This window comes from Cucurbita moschata, unplaced genomic scaffold (assembly GCF_002738365.1).
Source record: "Cucurbita moschata cultivar Rifu unplaced genomic scaffold, Cmos_1.0 Cmo_Scf00026, whole genome shotgun sequence".
In the NCBI taxonomy this organism is placed as follows: domain Eukaryota; kingdom Viridiplantae; phylum Streptophyta; class Magnoliopsida; order Cucurbitales; family Cucurbitaceae; genus Cucurbita; species Cucurbita moschata.
In genome coordinates, this window is record NW_019268542.1 from 1,287,312 (window position 1) to 1,312,899 (window position 25,588).

The 25,588-nt window shown below is 35.7% G+C and overlaps 2 protein-coding genes across 2 annotated transcripts; both read right to left on the reverse strand.

The window, feature by feature from the left end:
• Positions 1–7,333: 7,333 nt before the first annotated feature.
• Positions 7,334–8,512, reverse strand: LOC111462002 (F-box protein At3g07870-like). The gene has a single exon (XM_023105653.1). The coding sequence runs from the start codon at positions 8,510–8,512 to the stop codon at positions 7,334–7,336; it is 1,179 nt and encodes a 392-aa protein (XP_022961421.1).
• A 10,406-nt stretch (positions 8,513–18,918) lies between these two features.
• Positions 18,919–20,839, reverse strand: LOC111462003. Its single transcript, XM_023105654.1, has 3 exons — positions 20,759–20,839; positions 20,585–20,653; positions 18,919–19,665 (listed from the first exon to the last, which is right to left on the reverse strand). Exons 1-3 carry the CDS (start codon positions 20,837–20,839, stop codon positions 18,919–18,921), a joined length of 897 nt encoding a protein of 298 aa, XP_022961422.1.
• Between the last annotated feature and the right edge of the window lie 4,749 nt (positions 20,840–25,588).

Here is a 25,588-nt window from a genome sequence, read left to right on the forward strand (position 1 = left end):
AGGGGGGGGGGGGGTGTGCGTTTCTAGCCTGTGAAGTAAACACAAAAGGAAAGGAAAAAAGATACAGTATCCATAGTAAACGAATTTATAGATGTCTTCTCGGAGGACCTCCCGGGAATCCCTCCATCGCGAGAGGTAGACTTTGGAATAGATCTGGAACTAGGAATGGGACCCATCTCTAAGGCCCCGTACCGCATGACACCAGCAGAACTAAAAGAACTTAAATTACAATTGCAAGACCTATTAGATAAAGGCTTCATTTGACCTAGCGTGTCCCCTTGGGGTGCGCCAGTGTTGTTTGTCAAAAAGAAAGACGGCTCAATGCGATTATGCATTGATTATAGGGAATTAAACAAGAGGACGGTAAAGAACAAATACCCGTTACCCTGTATCGAGGACTTATTTGACCAACTACGAGGGGCAATAGTGTTTTCTAAAATAGATCTTCAATCAGAATATCAGTAAATTAAGATTAAAAATGAAGACATGCCGAAACAGCCTTTCGAACCAGATATGGCCACTACGAGTTTGTGGTGATGTCTTTTAGTCTCACCAATTCCCCAACGGTATTTATGGAACTAATGAACTGAGTATTTAAAGAGTGCTTAGACTCGTGTGTAATCGTGTTCATAGACGACATCTTGATATACTCGAAAACGGACCTAGAACACCAAGAGCACCTTCGCAAAGCCTTAGCTATCCCAAGGGAGAACAAGTTGTATGCCAAATTCTCCAAGTGCGAATTTTGGCTACGACAGGTTTCGTTTCTGGGGCACGTAGTGTCTAAAGACGGAATTTTCATGGACCCCAATAAGATAGAAGTTGTGACGAAGTGGAAACGCCCAACAACGGTCACCGAGATACGAAGTTTTTTGGGATTAGCGGGTTACTATCGAAGGTTTGTCCAGGACTTCGCTAGAATAGCCACGCCTCTCACCCAATTGACTAAAAAAGGTGTACCTTTCGTTTGGGATGATACTTGTGAAGCCAGCTTTCAAGAGCTAAAACAAAGACTAGTATCCGCCCTGTGTTCACAGTTCCAGAGAGTTCTGTGGGAGACGTGATTTACAGTGATGCATCCAAAAAGGGGTTAGGTTGTGTACTGATGCAACATGGCAAGGTTGTTGCGTATGCGTCACGCCAACTAAAGGATTACGAGAAAAACTATCCTACACATGATTTGGAGCTGGCAGCGGTGGTGTTCACGTTAAAAATTTGGCGACACTACTTGTATGGCGAAAAGACCCAAATCTATACGGACCATAAAAGCCTAAAATACTTGTTCACACAAAAAGAATTGAACATGAGGCAATGTAGATGGTTCGAGCTGGTAAAAGATTACGACATAGATATCCAGTGCCACCCTGGAAAAGCAAACTTAGTCATTGATGCACTGAGTCAAAAAACAGTACACTCGTCCGCCTTCATCACAAGAGAGCCACGTGTGTGAACTGATTTCGAACGAGCTGACATAGCGATAGTAACCGAAGAAGTGGCAGCTCAAATAGCCCGACTGACAATGCGTCCCACGCTCAGACAAAGGATCACAAACTCACAACGTGGGGATCCAAGCCTAAGCAAAATCCTAGACCAATTGAAAGTAGGCCTAGTGGACGGATTCTCTAAGTCAACAGATGACGAATTATTATGTCAAGGACGTTTATGTGTCCCACCCATGAGCGAAATAAAGAATGAAATCCTAACTGAGGCACACAACTCACCCTTCTCGATACATCCAAGTGGAACAAAGATGTATCAAGACTTGAAACAACACTTCTGGTGGTGAAGTATGAAAAAGATATCGCGGAGTACGTGAGTAAGTGTTTGGTGTGCCAACAAGTAAAAGCCCCTAGGCAGAAAACCGCTGAGCTACTACAACTTCTAAGTATACCAGAATGGAAATGGGAAAACATTGTCATGGATTTCATAGTAGACCTACCCAAAACATTAAAGGGCTATACGGTAATCTGGGTGGTTGTAGATCGTCTGACAAAGTCGGCTCACTTCCTACCCGGTAAGGCAACATATACAGTAGACAATTGGGCCCAACCGTATGTTAAAGAAATTGTGAGGTTGCATGGAGTACCGTTGTTAATTGTGTCGGATCGGGACCCGCGTTTTACGTCGGCCTTTTTGGCGCGGACTCCAAAAAGCGATGGGTACCCGCATCGACTTTAGCACCGCCTTCCACCCACAAACGGATGGCCAAACGGAACGATTAGACCAAATCCTGGAAGACATGCTTCGAGCATGCATTATGGATTTCATAGGGAGTTGGGACATTAAACTGCACTTAATGGAATTATCTTACAACAACAACTTCCAAGCAACCATCGGGATGGCACCCTTTGAAGCGTTGTATGGAAAACGATGTAGATCCCCATTGTGCTGGGACAAAGTAGGAGAACGAGAACTTGTAGGACCTGAGCTGGTCCACATCACCAACGAGGCGGTACAAAAAATTAGAGTAAGAATGCGTACCGCACAGAGTAGGCAAAAGAGATACGCCGATGTTAGGCGTAGGGATTTAGAGTTCGAAGAGGGGGACCCAGTGTTCCTAAAAGTAGCTCCTATGAAAAGCATTCTAAGATTCGGACGAAAGGGGAAACTAAGCCCCCGATTTATTGGACCGTTCGAAATTTTAGAAAAAGTATGTTCGGTAGCTTACAAACTAGCTTTACCATCTTCACTTTCAAGCGTACACGATGTATTTCATGTGTCCATGTTAAGGAAATATATTGTAGACCCTACGCACGTAATAGACTACAAACCTCTCGAAATCGAGGAAAATTTAAGTTATCAGGAGAAACCGATTAAAATCCTAGCCCGAGAAGTGAAAGCCTTACGTAATAGAAATATAGGTTTCGCTAAAGTATTGTGGCGTAACCACCAAATCAAGGAAGCTACGTGGGAAAGAGGAGGAAATAATGGAAAAATATCCCGAGTTGATCCACAAGTTCGAGACTTTCGAGGACGAAAGTTCTTTTTAGGGGTAGGTAATGTAATAGCCCAAAAAAAAAAAAATAACAATAATAACAATAATAATAAATAATAAATAAAAATAATTATAAAAAAATATATACGTCAAAATAATAAAAATAAAAATAATTCATAATTAAATAAAAAAAAGGCTTACTTAAAAATAAAAATAAAAATAAAATTTACCCACCTCTCTCCACTAACCTCTCGTCCCATGGGCAGTCCATCCAAAAATAAAAAAAAAAAAAAATGTCAGATTTGGGAAAAAGAAAAGATGGTCTTTCAACAACGATATGATGCAGAGATTTTAGTTTGTTATTACTGTAATATCATTTCCTTTTTCTTTATAGTTAAGGTTATAAGAAATCAATATAGGATCAAATCTTTCATCTTACTAATAATCAAATCCCATATTCAATTAATTAGATTTTTTCTGTTAGCATGGTAAGTTATAGGAAATAACGTTAGAATCAATAAAATTTTAGTTGGCAAATCCATAACTACCAACAATCGATTAAAATTGGCCAACAATATCTATTTAAAATAAATATAGAAGTGGAAGAATATCTTATTTACCTAATTGAAAATCTATTTACAGAAGTAAAATAATTACAAAAAGGGAGGAGGGAAGATTTGTTGAACAGAATTTAAAAATAAAACAGTAAATATGAGATGGTATGAAACTCCATTAAATTTTGTCAGTAAATATCATAATTTTAACCCTGTAAATTAGAGAAATAATTTTATAGAGTTCAAACTTGAAACTGATATCATGGGCTCACATAGGTTGACTTGGATTTCAAAGGACGGAATCGAACTTTCATTAAGGATATGTACGTGACAACGACTTAAGCTAACCAAGTAAGTGGCTCACCCGTCGAAGGTTACACGTTAATTGTTTTATGTTGGCACGTGCCCGTGGATTTGCACGTGTCATTGAATTGTATGCCAGTTTAATGTGCTTAAGTACAAACTCATGTGAACGTGAATGTATGCTATGTATGCTGCTTTGTTTGATGTGATATGATATGCATGTGACGATATGTGGTTCTTGAATGATTATGGCATGATTGTACGGAATATTTGAATGTAAACAGCATAAATTGTATGACATGAAATACAGTAAACTGCATGGAAACATAACCCCGAGAGGAATATGTATGATACGTAAAGAAATGAAAATGATTATGACATGTAAGTATGAAACGTGACAAGGGTTATGTTCATTAATGTTAAATGTAGGACTAGTGGGGACCTCATGCATATTGTGTGTTCATGCATCTGGGGGGATACCCCTATCCCATCATGAGGGTACGGACGCGTACATCCAATGGCAGGGCAACGATCTTATGCTTTGCATAATGCTGCCGTGACAGTTTCTAGTTTTAACGGATCCCGGCATAAGGGACTCCCAAAGTATGCCCACCGGATAAGGAAAGTGGCCCAGTGGTGTGCGAACTAGCTGGTGAGCCCATACTCGCACGTATGGGCTGTGTGTAGAGTATATGGTACACGTCCACGATTACCCATTAGGACAACACTGTAGGGAAAAGGAAATGAGACGAAACGATAGGTCCCATCATTTCATTGCGTGTGATTGTTGCATAACCCCGATAGGGGGTCACTTACTGAGTATTCTAGAAATACTCAAGCCTCGTGCTACTTTATTTTTTCAGATAAGGGCAAGGCACCCATGTGACAACGACGGCGGCATCGTACACCCCGGGACTGTGGCACATGCATAGGGTAGTTGTTTTTTTTTTAATTTATTTATTTCATAATCTAGGTTGAATTCGGTTTGCAACAATAGTATAGGTTAGTATAGGTTGAATTGTATTTGCATAATAAACCATAGGGTAGTATAAGACATTCATTTCGGTTTTGTTCCTTTTCCTTTATTTCAATAATGTTCTCTTCCTTTATTTCCCTTGTAATCATTTTCTCTTTCACGAGGTAATAAAAGGCCAGTGTAAGTCGGATTTATGAACAGGGTCCATTTAATGTATATTCCGCATTTCAAGGTATAGTAATGACCTTAGATTAAATAGGTAAAATTTAGGGTAGTTACGTTGTGTATCTGCGCTCCGGGTGTTGATGGATGTTACCGCCCTGCTGAGCTTGTACGATTGTATGCATTGTTAATCATACATAAACTCCTGTTGAATCATTTGTGTATCTACGTTCCGGGTATTGATGGATGTTACCGCCCCGTTGAGATTGTATGATTGTATGCATTGTTAATTATACATGAACTTCCGTTGAATAATTTGTGTATTTGCGTTCCGGGTGTCGGTGGATGTTACCGCCCCGTTGAGCTTGTATAATTGAATGCATTATTAATCATACATAAACTCCTGTTGAATGATTGTGTGAACTTATGATATGATTGATAAGCTGTAGTGTTGTGCTATGCCTATGGTGAACTCTTGTAGGGATTAAGTTGGGTTTAGTTAGGGGACCCTTCTGATGTTACAGTCCATGGTGTCGTGAGTGAAGCTTAGAGGGAGAGACCCTTTAACCCTGGACTGTTATGGACTTGGAAGACTTGATTGAGTGAATCTGGAAGCCAGGACCCCTAACTCAATAGTTTTAACTACCCTTGAAATATAGAGGACCACATTAGGACCCCGAGGTGTAGAGAGATGACCTCTTAGCCGACGGTATCTGGTTTAGCGATTGATTGTACCCCGCTTCCCTTCCTACTCCAGTGTGGTATTGTTGAGCTAGGCGAGACACCAGTTAGAGAGATGTTACCCTCCCCTTCCTACTCCCGTGTGGTATAGTTGAGCTAGGCGAGACGCCAGTTAGGAAGATGTTACTCTTCCCTTTCTACTTCGGTGTGGTACCGTTGAGCTGGGCGAGACGCCAATTAGGGAGCTGTTACTCTTTCCTTCCTACTCCGGCGTGGTACTGTTGAGCTTGGTGAGACGCCTGTTAGGGAAGTGTTACTCAGTGGTAGATCGACTACTCTGCATGAGGATCCGTCTTATGGTTAGATGTTGATCACGCGAGTGGGTCAAGGTCGCCTGCATGATGGGTCCGTCCTGTGGAAGGACGTTGACCATGCAGGGACTAATTCTAGCTGGGTTGTATGAGGGGTACATGTAGTTATGAGGGATCCATGTAGTTATGAGGGAGCACCTCATCCTCAAACGCTGAAATACTGCTTCAAAGGTTAAGTCCTTCCACCCCGATCTGTGTACTCAGAGTATTGAGACTCTAGGGTCTAGAGTATAGTTGGTGGTTCTCTCCTAAACTTGGATGCGATTAAGAGCCTACAAGTAGGTTGCTTACTGAGTATATTTTTATACTCACCCCGTTTTTCCTTCTTTTTTTCAGGTATCGGTCGAAGTAGGGAGGTATTCGAGAGCTGCACTGTCACAGAGGGGTGTCGTTCCAGAGCGTCAGTTTCTTGTCGGTCTTATAAGTCTTTTGTATTTCATTTTATACTTGTAATTCCTTTTTATTAATTTGAAATAAAATTTTTCTCTATTTTGTTTTAATTAAATGGTATTTTTATTTTTTTACGGTTTACTTTACTTTTCTTTTATTTTCTTTTTTGTTTGTTTTTTATTTCATCTTTTTAGTCACAGTTCAGTTTTTCGAAACCTCGAAATCAGGTCTTGACACTTAATAAAAATTATAAAATATATAAAAGTTAAAATAATAAATCTTTAATTTTAATCCAATTAAAAATAAATAAAAATTTAAAATTTGATTTTATAAATTATAAAACTCTAAATCCTTAGACTTGTTTTTCATTTTAATTTGGTTAAAATTTATTTTAGTTTTAATGTAAATTTTACTTATGTTTTTTAAACACAATTTTTAAATGATATTTTAACTATTTCAAAATTTTGAAATATCTCCATTAAAAATAAGATATTTAAGAATATTTTATTTAAGATATTTAACAATAAAATAGATAAGATAGTGAAATATTTTACTTTGGTTTTTGTTATCATATTTATAATATTTTTATTATGGTTTAATCGTAAATAATTAATGATGGTTAATTATTTAATTTTTATTATATTAAATTATTAAAATAATTAAACTAATGTATTTTTTTTATTTATTAATAATATGCTTGGGTTTATTTATCTAATTTTAATTTAAAAAATTAAAAAATTAAAAAAAAAAACTTAAATATGTGTATTTCCTAATCAAATTTTCATAAAAATAAAATAAATTAAACTATTCATAAATTAATTTATTAGGACACCCTCTTCTCTAATAATAAAAAATAAAATAAAAAAATAATTAAAAAAAAAAAAAAACCTTAGCTCTAAACTTAGGATTAAAACTCATATTTAAAACAAAATTTCAATCTCAATTTTAATATAAATTATACTCAAAATTTACATATTTTTCGAGTCAAAATATCGGAAAGAGCATTAAAATTAAAGCAGTCGATGTTGTGAACCGAAAAATCTCTCGCAATTGTATCATCCATCAACTTCTCCATCTTCTCGGTCTGCGGATCATACAATACTAATTCAGCTCCCGCCCAAACACACAAGATCTTTCCATCTTTACATATTTTAATCTGTTCCACGGTTGATTTTGAAAAAGAAAGAATATTTTTGCTCACATCTGGTACGATGGAACTAAATGCTTTAATCCACGAACCATCTTCTTTCATCTTCCACATCGTGTACTCGTGCCCCTCCATAGAAACAGTTAGATGAAGAGCACCATTAAATACTCCAATACAAGGAAAATAACCGTCATCATTAGGAAAAGGAATGTGCTCGTACTTCTCATCTTCCATATTTAGACGATAAATAACGTCTTGATGAAGATCATCTTGTCCAACCCAATGCAACCCTCCATTCAAGTAAACACCATGACATCCATTAAAAGAACAGGACGGTGACTCAATACGCGTCCATTCCTGCCGGGTCCCAAAAGCAAAAATCTCTGATTTGTAGTTATTATGGACGGTGGAGTTTCTATCTTCCACGGTGGAGTTTCTATCTTCCACGGTGGAGTTTCTTACTACTTTGTAGTGCTTTGTTTTAGGACAAAATCCAAATCCATAGGAGCACGTAAGCCAATTCCCTTTGAATTCGTCCTTGGGAAGTTCAAAGTACTCATTCGTCATGGGATTTAATATGACGACTATATTCGAGTTAAGCCAGCTCTTTGTTTTTTTGGTGACTACAAAAGCTAAGAGTCCATTGCACGAATTAATAGTTGAGATAAAAGAACGTCGGAAATACTTACGACGCAAGTTGAATGAAGCAATACTCCTCACCCCTTCCACGTGGTCTGAATCCAATTCCAAGCAATGTAGATTACGAAATGAGAGACGATCACGGCGGTTGGAATAAACATGGGCAAGCAAAAAGTTGGAAGCAGGCGAGATTGAAGGGTCATGTTTAGAACTTAAGATCACATCGTTCCATGTTTTGCAGACCAACCTGCAACTCGGCAAATAATAGTAAGGGAGTTTGCTGAATATTAGGTCGATGACATCAGGTATGAGTTCGGGAGTTTTGTTGCTAATAATGTCTTGATCATTAGCCATCACTGGGAAAAGCTGGTGAATTTGATTGAATCGTAGAGGAAAGCTAATGGCTTCAGATGAATTGAATTTAAGAACTGGACTAACCTTTAATTGAATGTTCTGTATTTATAAATTAAAAAATTAATCTTTTTTTTATTTTGAATTTAAAAAAATCTATCTTTTCATATTTTGAATAGTCTAGATTTGAGGTTTTCCATATTTACCTATATGAAAATATAGAAAAAATTTAGGAAGGATGGAAATAATTTAGGAGTCTTTAATTTGATTTTTTAAATATTATAAATAAAAATAAAATAAATCTTTTTTATTTGATTTGACAGTATAAAATTTATTTTATTTTTAACTCAAAATTTAATTTGTAATCAAATAATTTAAAATTATATTTATAATAAATTGAAAGTTTAAAAATTTATTAAATATTTGTAATTTAAGATATGTAAATATTTGATTTAAAATATTTGAAAATAAAATATTTATGTATAAAATATGTAAAAATAAGATACTTACCAATCAAGTAACTATATGTGTCCTAATTAAAATTTCATATCCAAATATAGAATTTATGCTCAAAATAATTTAGGAAATTTTTATTTGATATTTTAATATTGTTTTCTATTTTGAATTAATTTAAATATAATTATTAAAAAATTGAATAATAAGAATATATATATATATATATATATATATATATATATATATATATATAAAATCAGAGAGTAACGTAGAGAAAATTATGAAAAAATGATTTGTGTAAGGAAAAAAATATTTAAAGATAAAATATTAATTTTTGTAACGTTTCCTTACAGGCTAATCAAATAAAGTAATAAGGGTGTGAAAACCTTTCCTTAGCAAAAACATTTTAAAGGCATGAGGGGAAGTCCGATAGAGAAAGCTCAAAGAGGACAATATCTACTTGCGATGGACCTAAGTCAATATAAATTATATCAGAGGCAACACTAGACTATGTGCCAACGAGACTATTTTCTGAAGGAGGTAAACACGAGACTGTGTGCCAATAAGGATTTGGTGGGAGTCCCACATCGATTGGAGAAAAGAACAAGTGCCAACAAAGACACTAGACCCCAGAAGAATAGATTGTGAGAATCCCACATTTGTTGAAGAGGAGAACAAAACACTTTTATTCAAATAGTTCATGTGGAGACTGTGAATAAGATATCTTAGCCCAAATGATTCCAACTCAATAAGTAAATAAATAAATAAATAAATAAATAACTAGATTAATCAAAGAAACAAAACCAAAATTCACAATATCGATTCCAACATAAATTAAGCAAATGATTCAATATCGATTCCAACATAAACTAGGCAAATGATTCATATTGCAATTGTGAAGCCAAACTCAAGATGCAGAGATCAAAGAGATGCACAAGCTTTGTGAGTGCAAATTTCTAAATGTAGACCAAAATTTTGTTGCAAGTTGTTGCAACAACAAACAGACTCGCATGGATGTAAAAATATATGCATCTAAACAAAACCAAGATGATACAACTCAGAGAAGGCAACAAAGGCAACAAATGCAACACAAGCAAACCCCACCCAATTCACATATCAGAAAGTTATCATCTCTATTAGCGAAACAAAACTCAAAAACACTGAAAATCATTATTATAAGTAGTTCGTTACTGGAAAATCAATAGCGACGATCTAACTGGAAAATCGACAACAACTAACTAGGAGAAACAATTGCAAATAGCTATTATTCGAAAGAGTCTCAATAGGACGGCTATGACTCTACAAGCCCTCTCTAAGACTTCTATGGCCTTGGCAGTGTTCACTGTCAACAGTACATGGGAGCCTTGCCCTTACTTGAAAATATAGATAGCACGTGACTTGAGTATTATATAAAATACCTAGTAAGTCGCCCCGTTGTTGGGGTTAAGCATACAATACACATTCACAGGACACAAGCAGTTCACACACAGCACATGCACAATCACAAGCAAAGAAAAGCAAACATGAGGGGCTGTCTTCCTTTTCCCTTTTTACATGGCCTTCGAGCTTGGCTTTATCAGGGCAAGGTGGATGCGTGATACTTCTTCACGCACAGCCCACGTATGTTATGTTGGGTTTTATATCCTAAAACTCATAGTTTGTAAACAAAAAATATATTCTATTTTCAATAAAGTTATTATTGTTGTTTATTCAGTAAAGATTGTTATTGAATAAAGTGAACTTTACGATCATTAATCTAAATCCAATAAACTAAGAACACTCTAGCTATAGTATGATTACTTGAACTATATGTAGAGACATAAGAGTGGATCAAGTTCAAGTATATAGTCAAAATAATCTATAGTATAAGGATAAGGCTGAGCACCTTATTCTGGGGACACTATGGATGCAGCCCACTTTTATATATGATATAAACAATGTGATCACTAAATTGTACATGTGGAGACATGTAAGTGGGGCGTCCTATGCAATGAGTATTGCATAAGATCGGACCATGAAGAAAACCACTCTCACTTTATAATGTCGTTTACTGTTGAGACTGATTTTCTTTTCATTCGATAACCTAGGTAACTCGGTTTTAATCCTGAGCTAACCATGAACTCCTGTTTATTCGGAATTATCCTTAGATTTGCATGGGTGAGAGTGGCTCTAGTTCCTGACTCAATAGCCTCCCATTTTAAGGGTAAGACTGGGTGAATGGGTGGGGACGTGGGGTGCAAGATGAAATTCACTCCTATCCACTTTTAAGGATAGAAGAGAGGTAGTTCCCTTAAGCACTGACTCCAGGTCTTGAACAAGGAGCCCCACCCTCTCATTAGCCTGAGAGGGATTCGGTTTACTGGTTGGACCACAAACCAATTGTTCATTAGAGAATTAGTGAGACATAAGGAACAAGAAGTAACTTTAAGGGTAAAACGGTAAATTGACCCAGCTCTAGTTACGAACAACCTATGAAGGATTAACTTACTAATCATAGTTATATCAAATGGATAGAAATATATCTATAGTGAGGGGAGTGCAACTACTAGGCTATAGTGGAGTGTCCTAGTAGTTAACGAATGTTGGTTAACAAAAAGTTAATGAGTTTAACCGGTTAATCTTGATCGTTGGAGCCCATGATCTATAGGTCCATTAGGTCCCTCTGCTAGCTCATATCGGACTAAACCATAGAACAGTGTGAGAGTGAGTTCGAAGTGTTCAAATTCAAATTAGGGAATATGCACTACATATATACGATATATTTAACCGCATTTTTGTTTTATTTACGAATTAAACAAAAAGAGTGAATATGAGATATTTAAATAATATTTAAATACCCGCATTTTTGTTTTATTTACGAATTAAAAAAAAAAGTGGATCTCAGATATTTAAATAAGATTTAAATATCTTAATCAATTATATGTGGGAATTGATTGAGATTGGCATTTGAATTAATATTAAATATTAATTAAATAGTTTAATTAATCATTTAATGTTACTTTAATTTGAAATTCATTATTCAAATTAATTGTTGAATTAAAATGAAGAAAGTCAAAATGTTGACTTCATTTAATGGAAAAATCCATGTTAGTGAAATTTTGAGGTGTCAAAATTTGGTTTAACCAAATTTGCATGCTTGCCAAATAAAACTGTTCGTGAGAAAAAGGAGTTTGAACTACAAAAGGTTAGTATTTAAACTCATTAAGTTTTAATACTTATGAACATGCTAGTTATTTACTATAATTGATGTTTTAAAAGTGCCTAAGATCCAAATTGCTTCCGCATATGTTATATTAACTCCATCACGTTAATGTGGGCTCACCAGTCAAGTTCGTATACAAACTCCCTGGGTCTAGCTTGGTCGGGTACGCATGACATACGTCCGTACCATCATTACATAACATGGCGGTAACCCTATGCATAAGACACAACATGCATGAGGTCCCTAACACTTACTCTCATGGCATTACACGTACATCGTTTCATTTTCCTCATCGCATTGCATAGCATGACTTAATGAAACATCATGTGAGTGTATTGTAGTACATCAGTCAACACATCCATACACGTAAAACTCTCAACATATTCATGACATGTCAATTAATTTCATGCATAGAGGGTAACCAATTCATGGCAACAGCATCACATATATGAGCATGGCATACATCGACATTTCACCACAAGAAAATACATAAGATAGCATACATGGTGTACATTGGCATTTCACAGCAACATAAACACATGGCATAGCATACGTTGACAACACACATGGTACGTGTGAAGGCCACAGTGCACGCACCATTACACATAGATAACTAACGCCAACAGTAAGGTTACTTACCTCCTTGGCCTTGGCCGAAGTCACTCGCGACGCTAACTCCGGCGCCTAACTACCCCTGTAAAATCACATGATACATTTAGAGTCCTTTCACAACTAGCCCCTTATGTCTAACTATCAAGGTACGTTATTATCACAACCTGTTTTTATCGAAGTGGAGTTATATTGACCTCAGATGGTTGAAACAAGGGCGGGAATGGTTCCAGAAGGGTTTGAAACCTAGGAATCGGTATATTATTTGTATACCGAGATGCTGAGCCGCCAAACCATGCCGCTGAGCCGAAGTCAAAAGGCTGAGTCGTGAAATGCAACGGAGCCGCTGACGAAGCCAAAGTCAAAGGGCCGAGCCGACGAGCTGCGAAGGTCACTGGCGGCGCACGGTTTCTGGACGTGTCTTTTGTCACTGGTCTTTGGTCAAGATGGAACCGCAGCCCAGTGACGGTGTCCGAGCGCGGCCTGCAAGGCATGGGCCGTACGCTGGCCGAGGCGAACTCGTGGGATACCCGAAGAATCGACCCGTGCCTGTTGCTCTGTCTTCCTCACCCGAGAGTCCCTACGAACCCTAATCGTGGAACCCGACTACCGTTGCCGGTGAGATCATCGTCGTCCGTTCGTCCTTGATGGTGCGTCTATCCTCCTTGTCCATGAAGTACCCCGACGTTGGTTTTCTCCCACCTAAGGCTCGTAAACGTCCAAAGTCTTGCGGCATTATCAATCCCCCACCTGAATCTTACTACTTCTCTCTCACAGTACAACAATGACTCCCCCTGTGGACTCGGGGAAATGGTATGTTCTCTTAGCAACCCTCACCCAAAATCGCGAGATTTTCGGCGTTCTTTTTTTTGGAACGCGTCATTACACAAACTCTATCAATGACAAAATTTGGTCCCAAGACTTAATATTCTTAGAAATAATAGGCCTATGCATATAATGTTATATTAACCCCTCCAATTTGCCCATCAATCCAAGGATGACAGTTGAAAATAACAACTTTGTACCAATTTACCCCTACAATAATTTACAAAAGTGACTTGTAAATTTAACATCTTCATCGCTAACAATTATTTTATGGAGTCCAGTCATTTTACTACTCCCCTAGAAAAATAATTAGCAACATGTTTTGCATCATATATCTTATTGCTCCCCTAGAAAAATAACTTAGCAACATGTTTTGCATCATACATCTTGTTGCATGCTATTCGTACAATCCATTTGGTTGTAATCTAGATTTAGCTCTTATGTATTTAAAACATTGACTACAAAAATTATGAACATCATGCTTCATCTTCGACCCAAAGAAGTGTTTATGTAACATATTATAAGTTTTATTAATATTGAGTTGTCCATTAAGACACCACCACTTCTCTCAAAAGCAAATCTCTTGTAGAGTTTTTAAGAATACAAAACATACTTTTCTCAAGTAAAAATTCATTAAACACATAATAATCATCCACAAATCTTTTTGCAAGACAATGCAGAAATAGTTCTAAAGTCTTGGTCATCTCTATATAATTTTTTAATAGGCTCAAATCTAATAATTTTTGCAAGACAAAATGCGATGTCATCGTAGTACAGGAATGTCTTGTTATAACTTCAAAAATGTAGTAGCACATGCCTTGAGTATTTAAAGAAATAATAAGTAAGTGACCCCACTATTGTGGTTAAATGCAAGAACATGCTAATGCAATGATGAGACCTATCCTTTCAATCTAATTTTCTATGGTACTGTCCTAACGGGTAATTGGGTTGTGTACCATATACTCTACACACAGACCATACGTGCGAGTATAGACTCCCCAGTCAGTTCGCACACAGCTGGGCTACTTTTCTTATCGGGGGAGCATACTCCGGGAGCTCCTTAGGCCAGACACCCGTTAGAACTAGTAACCGTCGCGGCAGCATTATGTATACATACAATTTAGGAAACATAACATAACGCTCCATGCTTTTAATATATTATTTCATAACATGCAATTCATACGACAATTACCTCAATGGTTACACAAAACAATCTAAACATAACATATCACATCACAATATATCATATCATAAAACTTTGTGGTCATATCGTTCCCTAACTTATCATAGTCTTAACATTCGTATACCTATCACAGTCATATCGTTACGTGAATGTACCTTTGTCATATCATCACAGGAACGTATCCTAACGCTATCGTTCTATGAATCTATCACATACCCATCTCTTTCTACCCATAACCTAACCATATTTTTTCGTCAATCTCTCATATCCATAGCACTATAGTATGTAACCTAACCTTAACGTTTCATGAACATATCTTACTCCTATCGTTACATTTGGTTTTGTGCATCCTTCTCGTATCCTATCTCAAACATATCATTGAATACATCGTACGGTAATTATTATCATACAATTCACATATTATAACATATAAGAAGCATATCGATCCACAGATAATTCACATATATCAATAATATATATGACACATGCAGAACCACGAGGCACGTGTCAACATCAAATATAACTATGTCGATAGTAAGGCCACTAACTTGATTAGCTTAGGTTGGTGTCACTGATTTATCCTTAAGAAAGTTCGATTTTGTCCTTTATATTTAAGTCAACCTATATGAACCATGACATCAATTTCAATTTCAATTTCAATTCTCTGACTTTTACCTGGACTCTAAATTTTACCATGGTCCATGCGTTACAGAACATATATACCATTCTATTTTCATTTCACAGAATTATGAGGTGGGTTGAAAAGAGATTATGGGAAATGGACCATAGTTAGGGGAGAAGTGGAGAAGATTTGTTTTTATTTATTTATTTATTTACTTATTATTATTATTTTAGGGGTGGAGAAGAATGGTTTTTATTTATTTATTAATTTATTATTATTATTTTTTAAAACGAAATAATAATTTTTGTTTATAATATTTTTATTTGTTTATTTATTTATTTACTTCTTTTGGGCTATTAAAGTGTTTCTTATTACTAAATATTATATCAGACTAGTGAGCCAATTTTCTTTAAATTTGCTTGCTCGGAAGACTTGTACTAATATGATGACGGTATTCAGGTTAAGACAACTTGTTATCCTCTGTTGACCACAAAATCGAGGAGTCTTACAAAATGAGCTAAACAAAAATTATGAGTCATGACCGATCACTAACATTAATTACAAACTTAAATATTTTTAATCCACGTAATAATCTTATTTAAACGAATAATTTAATATCATATTAATATAAAATAACATTTGCATTTATTTTATATAAAAATTCTTTTTAGATTTGAGTTTTTTTTTTTTTAATATTTATGCAAAATAATCCTCCAATAATAATATGAAGTCTTGTTATCTTTATATCATTATTTAATATGTTCAAATCTAAGAATTTTTATACTAAGAGAAGCAGAGAGATCGTACCTTTAGATATAACACATCAGTTACCATATTACCCTTACCTTGCTTATATTTGATAACATACTTGCACTTTTTGCAGTTGGCAAATATCTGATCATACTCCTATTCTGCTCTATTTTTACCAACTATAAACTGAGGAAGTGAACTTTTTTCATGCAAAAACTATATTTATTAAAATTAAATTTCTCTTCTATATGCGTAATCAAAATTAACTTAATATGTTTCACGTGATGAAGCAAAATCTTCAAATAAATTACAATGTTATCAATATAAACAATAACGTGCTTTTCTATATATTTTCTCAAAACATTATATATTAAGCGTATAAATTTATTCGGAGCATTAGTTAAACCAAGAGACGTTTGTGGCCATGATTTAATTCTGATCCCCTCAAATCTACACAAAAACAAAGTTAATTTGATAATTTACGGTTACAAACTTTATGAAATTAAAAATAATAAATTTTTCCAACAAACGTTGATATGTTTGAGTGACTAAAGAGACAAATTTAAAATCTATTGAGTTCTATCACGTAGGTTTGAACCTTATTGTGGACATTTTTTAGAATATTCATATCACATCATTTATTATTATATTATATTATATTTCACACTAAATTAAAAATTTATTATACCTAAAATCAAATATTTTGTTTAAAAATAAAATATCTTATAATAAAAGGCTATAAATTAAATAATAGAATAGGTTATCAAAATTAATGGATCAAATTAAATTAAAGGCTATAAATTAAATAATAGGATTGGTTATCAAAATTAATGGATTAAATTAAATAATTTTTTTTTTTTGTTAAATTAAATTAATGAATCAAATTATTATGAATTTATTATAAATAAGTGTTGTTGTTGTGGTGGTTGTCATTGTTATTGTTGTTGTTATTGTGGTTGTTGTTGTGGTTATTGTCGTGGTCGTCCCCTTTTTTTCAAAATACGAGAATCCAAACTATCATCATCAATTTCTCCATCTTCTCAATGGAGTGATTAAACCAACTAATTCAGCTTTAATTCAAGTACATGGCATTATCTTCTAATCTTCGGATCTATTCTATAGTGGTGATAACGGTAAGTTTCAGAGACTTGCAAATACACCAAAATGATCTGTTTTTATTCATAGCTACAAACTTGGCAAATGCACGAGAATCATCTGTTTTTATTCAAAGGTTACAATGCCTTTTTATAGGAAATACATCAAACTGGAGAAAAATGGAAATACATGACACGACTCAATAGCTCCACTAATAACAAGAAAATAAATAATAGAAATTGATCTGTTCTAAACTTAGAGAATAGATTTTTATTGAAATAATCTAAAATTGACTCAACACTTCCTCCCTTGAACTGAACTCGATCAAGAGTTTAGTTCACAACACTCATCCCAAACGCTTCTTTGATCCTTTGAAATGATGTCATCTTCAAAGGCTTTGTCATTATGTCGGCCAGCTACTCCGCAGTGCTGCAATAGACTAATTTAACTACACCTTCCTTTGTCAATTCTCTGAGAAAATGGTATCGAACCCTTATGTGCTTTGACTTTCCGTGCATGACTACATTTTTTGACAACTTGATAGTGGACGTGTTGTCACAAAACAGACCCATCTCTTCATCTTGTTCATGCCCGATTTCTTTCAATATCCTTTTCATCCAAATGGCTTGACAGGCACATGTAGCTGCTGCTACATACTCTGCTACAGTAGTTGACAAAGTGATGATTGGTTGCTTCCTTGAAGACCATGCCACAGCTCCTCCACTCGTTAAGAAAACATAGCCTGAAGTGCTCCTACTGTCATCCACATCTCCCGCATAGTTACTATCCATGTAGCCTAAAAGTTCACTCTTCCCTTCACGTTGATACCATATCCCAAATTCCAGAGTTTCCTTCAAGTACCTCAGGATTCTTTTTGCAGTCAAGTCCTGTGACTGTGAAATACATTAAATTTCCCACCATTTGCTTATATAGCGTTGAATCGACCTTCACACCAGCTTCATCTCAGCCAACCTGCTGTCCAGGGACTATCAGATTGCAAATGGAGTTATAATTTTGCATCCCAATCCTCTCGATCAACTTAGATTACTAGTGAACAATAGATCATCAACATAAATGCTCACAATTAGAATTTTACCTCCCTTTTGTTTGATGAATAATTTCACTAGAGATGCTTACAAAACCTTCCTTGACGATATAAGCCTCAATGCGGTTGAACCAAGCTCTAGGCACTTGTTTTAGTCCGTAAAGAGCCTTATGCAGCTTATAAACCATGTCCTTCTTCCCTACTACTTATTAACCTTATGGTTGTTCAACAAATACATCTTCCTTTAGTTCACCATGTAGAAAAACAGATTTGACATCGAGCTGATAGATTCCTCATCCTTTTTGTGCTGCTACAGCAATGATCATCCTCATTGTATCCATTTGAGCCACTGGTGCGAATACCTCTATGTAATCTACTTTGTACTCTTGAGCATACCCTTTTACAATCAGCCGAGCTTTGAACTTGCCTACCTCTCCAAGTTCATTTAATTTGATCTTGTAAATCCACTTAACCCCAATAGCTTTGTCTCCAACAGGAAGTGCAGTCAGCGACCATGTGTGGTTCCGTTCAATGGACTATATCTCAGCATCCATCACTTGTTTCCATTTCTGATGTCCTGCGGCTTCTTGAAAACTAGTCGGATCTAATATGGCCATGAAAGCTAGAGTTTCAATTTGTTCTCCATTGTTCCCATTTGGACATTCATATTGGAAATGTCCACGTTGGTAGCAGTTGTAACACTCGATTGTTGCTTTCTTGAATGAGCGTCCTCTGCCCCTGCCTCGACCTCTGTATGATCCTCTGCCTCTGATAGTGAGACTGCCTCGACATTGAGAGCTTGATCACATTCTTCATGACTGATCTTCTTAAATTTCTCTTCATGTACAGACAGAGAGCTTTGCAGTTCGTCAATCATCATCTTTCCTATGTCTTTTGATTCTTCGATGGACACCACCACATATGTGAATTTGTCAGTTAGAGTTCGAAGTATTTTCTCAACAATTTTCGAATCTAACATGTCTTCTTTGTTGCTTCTCATCTTGTTGGAGACAGCCATTACTCTTCCAAAATAATCATCGATGTTTTCTTCATTCTTCATTTCAAGAATCTCAAAATCTCTTCTTAAGGTTTGAAGAAGAGACCACTTCACCCTTTTGTTGCCTCCAAACTTTTTCTTCATCGAATCCCAAATGATCTTGGATGTTTTGCGATTCAAGATCTGTTCAAACACAACCCGATCAATTGCTTGGAATCGGTAGTGCTTCACTTGTTGATCCTTCATCTTGAGCTCCTCAAGATTCCTTTTTTGCGTTGTAGTCACTTCAATTCCCTCTGCCGGTTCGGTGTAACCCTCTTCTACTAGACTCCACAAACCCTTGGCACGCAATAGGTTTTCCATCAGTTCACTCTAATGGTCATAGTGACCATCAAACTGTGGAATCTTGGTGAGTGTTTTGTCGTCGCTCATTTTCTCTCCTGGATTAATTTGTTTTGCTTTGCTTTGATACCAGATGATAATGGTAAGTTTCAGTAACTTGGAAAATGCACCATAATGATCTGTTGTTATTTCTAGGTTTGAATGCCTTTTTATAGAAAATACATAAAATTGCAGAAAAACGGAAATACCCTACATGACTCAACTAACTCCACTAATAACAAGAAAATAGCTAACAGAAATTAACCCTCTTCTAAACCTAAAGAACAGGTCTTTGTTGAAATAATCTAAACTCAACAAATAGATTTTCAGGAAGAGAAAAGAAAAATTGATTAATCATTTATAGTACGAAAGACACTCCATCTTCCACTCTCTATACTTTATCCTTTTAGAGTATAAAGGATGAAACACACTCAACTAGCTCCACTGTTAGATGAAACACACCATTGAAGAATTCAACCCAAAGAAAATTAACATCTACATAAAAAAAGTGCATCTATTCAAATAACAAGTCAATGACTTAGTTGTTAATTTACACCGGTTCAGATGCAAAAATATTTGTTTTATATATATATATATCTATACATATATATATATGTGAGCACCAAACTTGAACTAAGCAAGTTATTAACTTATATAGTAACTTTAGTAGAATTGTTACTGACTTGTAACTTTGATAGAATTTTTAGTAGATTATGTCACGACCCGATTTTCGAGGGTTTGAAAATCAAACCCTGAACTAAAAGACGAAGTCGAAAATAAACAAAAAGGAAAAAGATGGAAAGAAAGTAAAAAGATAAAATTACCATCTAATTAAAATAAAATATTACAAAACAAATTACAAATATAAAATGAAATACAAAATAGTTTAAAAAATTGAAAAGGGTCTGACGCTCCGGAACGACCCCCTTTGTGACCGCACAGCTCTTAAACGCTCCTCCACCTTGACCTTGACTGGTACCTGAAAAAAAAATAGAAAGGAATGAGTATAAAAATTATACTCAATAAGCCACCTACTTGTAGGCTCTTATCGCATCCTAAACTTAACAAATTCCCACGGACTTACCTTTGGCTTTAGAACGTCTAATTCTGGTCTTAGCTCCTTGGGGCTTGCCCCTGGGGGCTTTTTGGTTCTTAGTCTTTTCATTCATACCCTAAGAGTTCCCATAGGCCAACCTGTGTATGACTAGAGCCCTACAGTAGCTACCTAGGAAGTGAGCTGCAACCCCCTCGGTCCATGTTAGTCCCCCTGGTCAGGGAGAGCTACCCCCTTAACCCATCCAGCTAAATGGTCTATACGATGTGGGCACACGTTTCCCATGCTAAAACGGCTAAAAGCAGTCGAATTTTGATCAGGAACCCCCAGGTCCCCCACGAAGCTATGACACCAATCATACACATGCAGCCTAAGGGTACTCTAGAGATGGTTCGTATGTCGTGGTGGTCTGTTAGACTACTGGGGAAAGGTTAGGGCTATACCTTAATGACTTGTCACTCTAACCACAATTCTCTAGACTTTCTCATACTTGTGGATCATGGAAATTAACTGAGTGTGCACACAATTATCATCCAGCATCATCATACAAAATATATACAAAATAAACATACATGCTCAACGGGCGATAACATCCATCAACTCTCGGAGCGCAGAGTTCACAAGTTCCCATCCTCCTTTCAGCATGAATTAAACATATACATATAAAGTGAAATCTTAAAACATAATAACAACATTTAGATAATTCTCATAATACTTCACATAATACATCCATACTCTTAACAATCAAATTAACTACTTTCAATCACGGAAAGCTTCCACCTAAGGTAATTAAACTAGCATGTATGCATAATCAAGCGACTCCTACAAGTATTTCTTCCTAAAGTTTCGTGTGGTGACTTACTTGATTGACGCCTATTCTTCGTTTAACGTTTCTACACCAATAGCGTGTCCACAAATGCTGATTTTCTCATTTAGGTCCTATTTCATATAAAAATAGGGTGAGAGTTGGAATTAGGAGGAAAATCAAGCAAACAGAGGTCGAACAAGCTGAAAATAGCAACTCACGCGCATGCATGTGCTCACATGCGCCTAGGAAAGTGTTACACGCGCCCGTATGGATGTGTATGAGGGAGGAGGACGCGCATCCTCGTTCTGCCACGTGGCGCTCTTGAATTGGTCATCCGCTGATGAGTGTGTGGGTTCAAATCTAGAGGTGAGCAAACCTGAATTTTCTGATGCTGATGCGTGGCAACAAGAAGCCTGGTCGGTGGTCCATGTTGCACACGGTCATCGGGTTGCGGACTCCTGTAGCGGCCGCCGACCTTTAATTGCTACCGCACGCGAAATATTTCATTGAACTTTCTCCCGCATTGGATGCTTGACACATGTTCCTCCTTCTCCGGCGAAGCGCAGCCTCCTCCTTTTGATACGTGTCCCAGTCGTCGTCTGTGTTCTCCTTTCTCCTCCGATTTCCAAGATACGATTACTTTTTCCATTTTCATATTTCTTTCTACTTAACTCGGATCAACATGGTTCCTTCACCAGATTTGTAGAGGTGTATATCCATCTTTAGTTAGGTATTTTTCTTGTAATTTATTTCTAATCGCAAGGATAATTATCTTAGTCCGGATATGTCAAGAAACATCAATACCTACCTTCTTTGACGAACACCGGAATTCCCATTTTCGATCGAAGTCGATCCCAACTTCCTTCACAGGTTTTGAGCATAATCCTTCTTAGATTAACATACTCAAATTTTAGATTCAAACTCTTACTATGTCTCACAGATATGAAGGAAATCCGAGAATCTAGATTCAAGAACTTTACCTTTAGATTTTCCTCGTTTCTTGAGGGTTTTGGACGATTTAAGAGTCAAGAATGTTCTTCTCTAGGTTCTGTTAAGATTTCATGAAGAAGGCTCGACCAGAACTAGACTCCTCGTGATCGGAGAGGCAGTCACCTCCCTCTTGTTGGGTTTATGTCCTAAAACTCAGTTTGTAAACAAAAACATATTGTATTTTAAATAAAGTTATTAGTGATGTTTATTTAGTAAAGATTGTTATTGAATAAAGTGAATTTTACTATTATTAATCTAAATCCAATAAACTAAGAACACTCTAACTATAATATGATTACTTGAACTATATGTAGAGACATAAGAGTGGATCAAGTTCAAATATATAGTCAAAATGATGTATAGTACACGGATAAGGCTGAGTACCTTATCCTGGGGACACTATGGATACGGCCCACTTTTGTATATGACATAAACAATGTGATCACTAAATTGTACATGCGGAGACATGTGAGTGGGGGCGTTCTATGCAATGAGTATTGCATAAGATCGAACCATAAAGAAAATCACTCTCACTTTATAATGTCGTTTAATGTTGAGACTAATTTTTTTTCACTCGATGACCTAGGTAACTTGATCTTAATTCTGAGCTAACCATGAACTCCTGTTTATTCATAATTATCCTTAAATTTGCATGGGTGAGAGTGGCTCGAGTTCGCCGATTCAATAGGCCTCCCATTTCAGGGGTAAGACTGGGTGAATGGCTGGAGACGTGGGGTGCAAAATGAAATTCACTCCTACCACTTTTAGAATAGAAGAGAGGTAGTTCCCTTAAGTACTGACTTCAGGCCTTCAATTCCTACCCGACGTGAAATATTTCGTTGAATTTTCTCCCGTTATTGGATGCTTGACACTTGTCCCTCCTTCTCCGCCTGATACATGTCCTAGCCGTCTGATGTAATAGCCTAACAATAAATAAATAAATAAAAGCGTAAAAAAACAAATAAAAATAATTATAAAAAAATAGTTAAATAACAACAATAATAAATAAATAAACAAAAAGCAACATTTTCCTACCTCTCTCCACTAACCTCTCATCCCATCCCACAATTATCTCTCCTCGACCCATTCTTACACCAATTGTAAAAAGAAACAAAAAAAAAAACAACAATTAGATTTGAGAAAAAGTAAAATGGCTTTCAACTATGTAGAGACAATTAGATTTGAGAAGAAATAAAATGGCTTTCAACATAAGCAGAGATGTAGAGATTTGGGTCAGTTATTATGATAAAATAGTATCTCAGATTTCCCTCTCCTTTGTTATGGTTATAAGAAATTAATTTAGGATTAAATCTTCTTACATATTTTACGAGTTCTTGTAATAATCAGATCCCATATCCAATTGATTAGATTTTAGTTATATAGGAAATAAGGTTAGATTCAATAAATTTTTAGTGGGTCTTGTAATAATCAGATCCCATATCCAGATCCCATATCCAAGTGATTAGATTTTAGTTATAGGAAATAAGGTTAGATTCAATAAAATTGTAGTGGGCAGATCTATAAACTGGAAGATTGTAGCCAATCAATGACTTAAAATTGGCCAATATCTCTTTACACAATTGAAAATCTATTTACAAAAGGAAAATAATAAGAGAGAGATTGAGGAAAGATATGTTAACACAACTTAATAATAAAACATTAAATATTTGTTAACACAACTTAATAATTAAATGTAAATATCATAGAGCAAGGAACTTCATTAAATTTTGTCTAACAGGAAATATCACAATTTTACTATGGCCAATGTAAATTAGAGAAAATCAGAATTTTACTCTGGCGAATCTAAATTAGAGAAATAATTTTATAGAGTTCAAACTTGAAACTGATGTCATGGGCTCACATAGGTTGACTTGGATTTCAAAGGACGGAATTGAACTTTCATTAAGGATATATTCGTGGCAACGACTTGAGCTAACCAGGTAAGTGGCCTTACTATCAACATGGTTATATTCGATGTTGACACGTGCCCGTGGTTCTGCACGTGTCATATATACTGATATGTGTGAATTATTTGTTAATCGGTATGATTATATTATGTTTATGTTATGTTATAATATGTGAATTGTATGATAATAATTATGGAACGATGTGTTCAAGGATAGGTTTGAGATAGGATACGAGAAGGATGCACAAAACGAAATGTAATGATAGGAGTAAAATACGTTCATGAAACGTTAAGGTTAGATTACATACCGGAGTGATATGGATAAGAGATATTGATGGAAGAATACGGTTAGGTTACAGGTAGAAATTGATAGGCTTGTGATAGATTGATAGAACGATAGCGTTAGGATTGATAGAATGATAGCGTTAGGATACGTTCTTGTGATGATATGACTAAGGTACGTTCATGTAATGATATGTTTGTGATAAGTATAAGAACACTAAGGCTATGATAAATTAGAGAACGATATGACTACAGAGTAATTTTACGTTCTCGACTATGTTAAAATGTTACAATTTCACTTATTATTATGGAGGAAGAATTTGTTTTTTTAATGATTATAGATTGATTTGTGTTTGCTTGTCAATTTTGAATATCTTTTATCTGAGATTGTATCGAATATTTATTAATTGTGGATAAATAAATAAAAATTAAAATTAATTTTTTTTTAACAACCGGACCCATGTACATCCCTATTCAAATCGTTCCCATGGAAACATGTGAATGGAGATATCTTATACAACGAGTTTGTATAAGACTAGACCACGGAATATTTAATCTACATTTTTAAGTCCGTTAATTGAGAATATTAATATTTACAGGATGATCATATGTGACTCAATCTGAATCGTAAGTGATTTATGAACTACTGCCGGTAAAGGCGTGTTCTTTGATTTGCATAGGTGAGAATGATTTTGTAATATGTCTATCATTGAGAACTCTACTAAATAGGGAGTTAAGAACGTAATTTTAATGTATGAAATTCTAGACGATAAGTTCCCTTAAGTGACTGAGGACTTGCACAATGTTGTCCTACGCCTTCACTAGCCCAAAGGACTTGGTTTTATGATTGGGATTATAAACAAAATTTTTATTA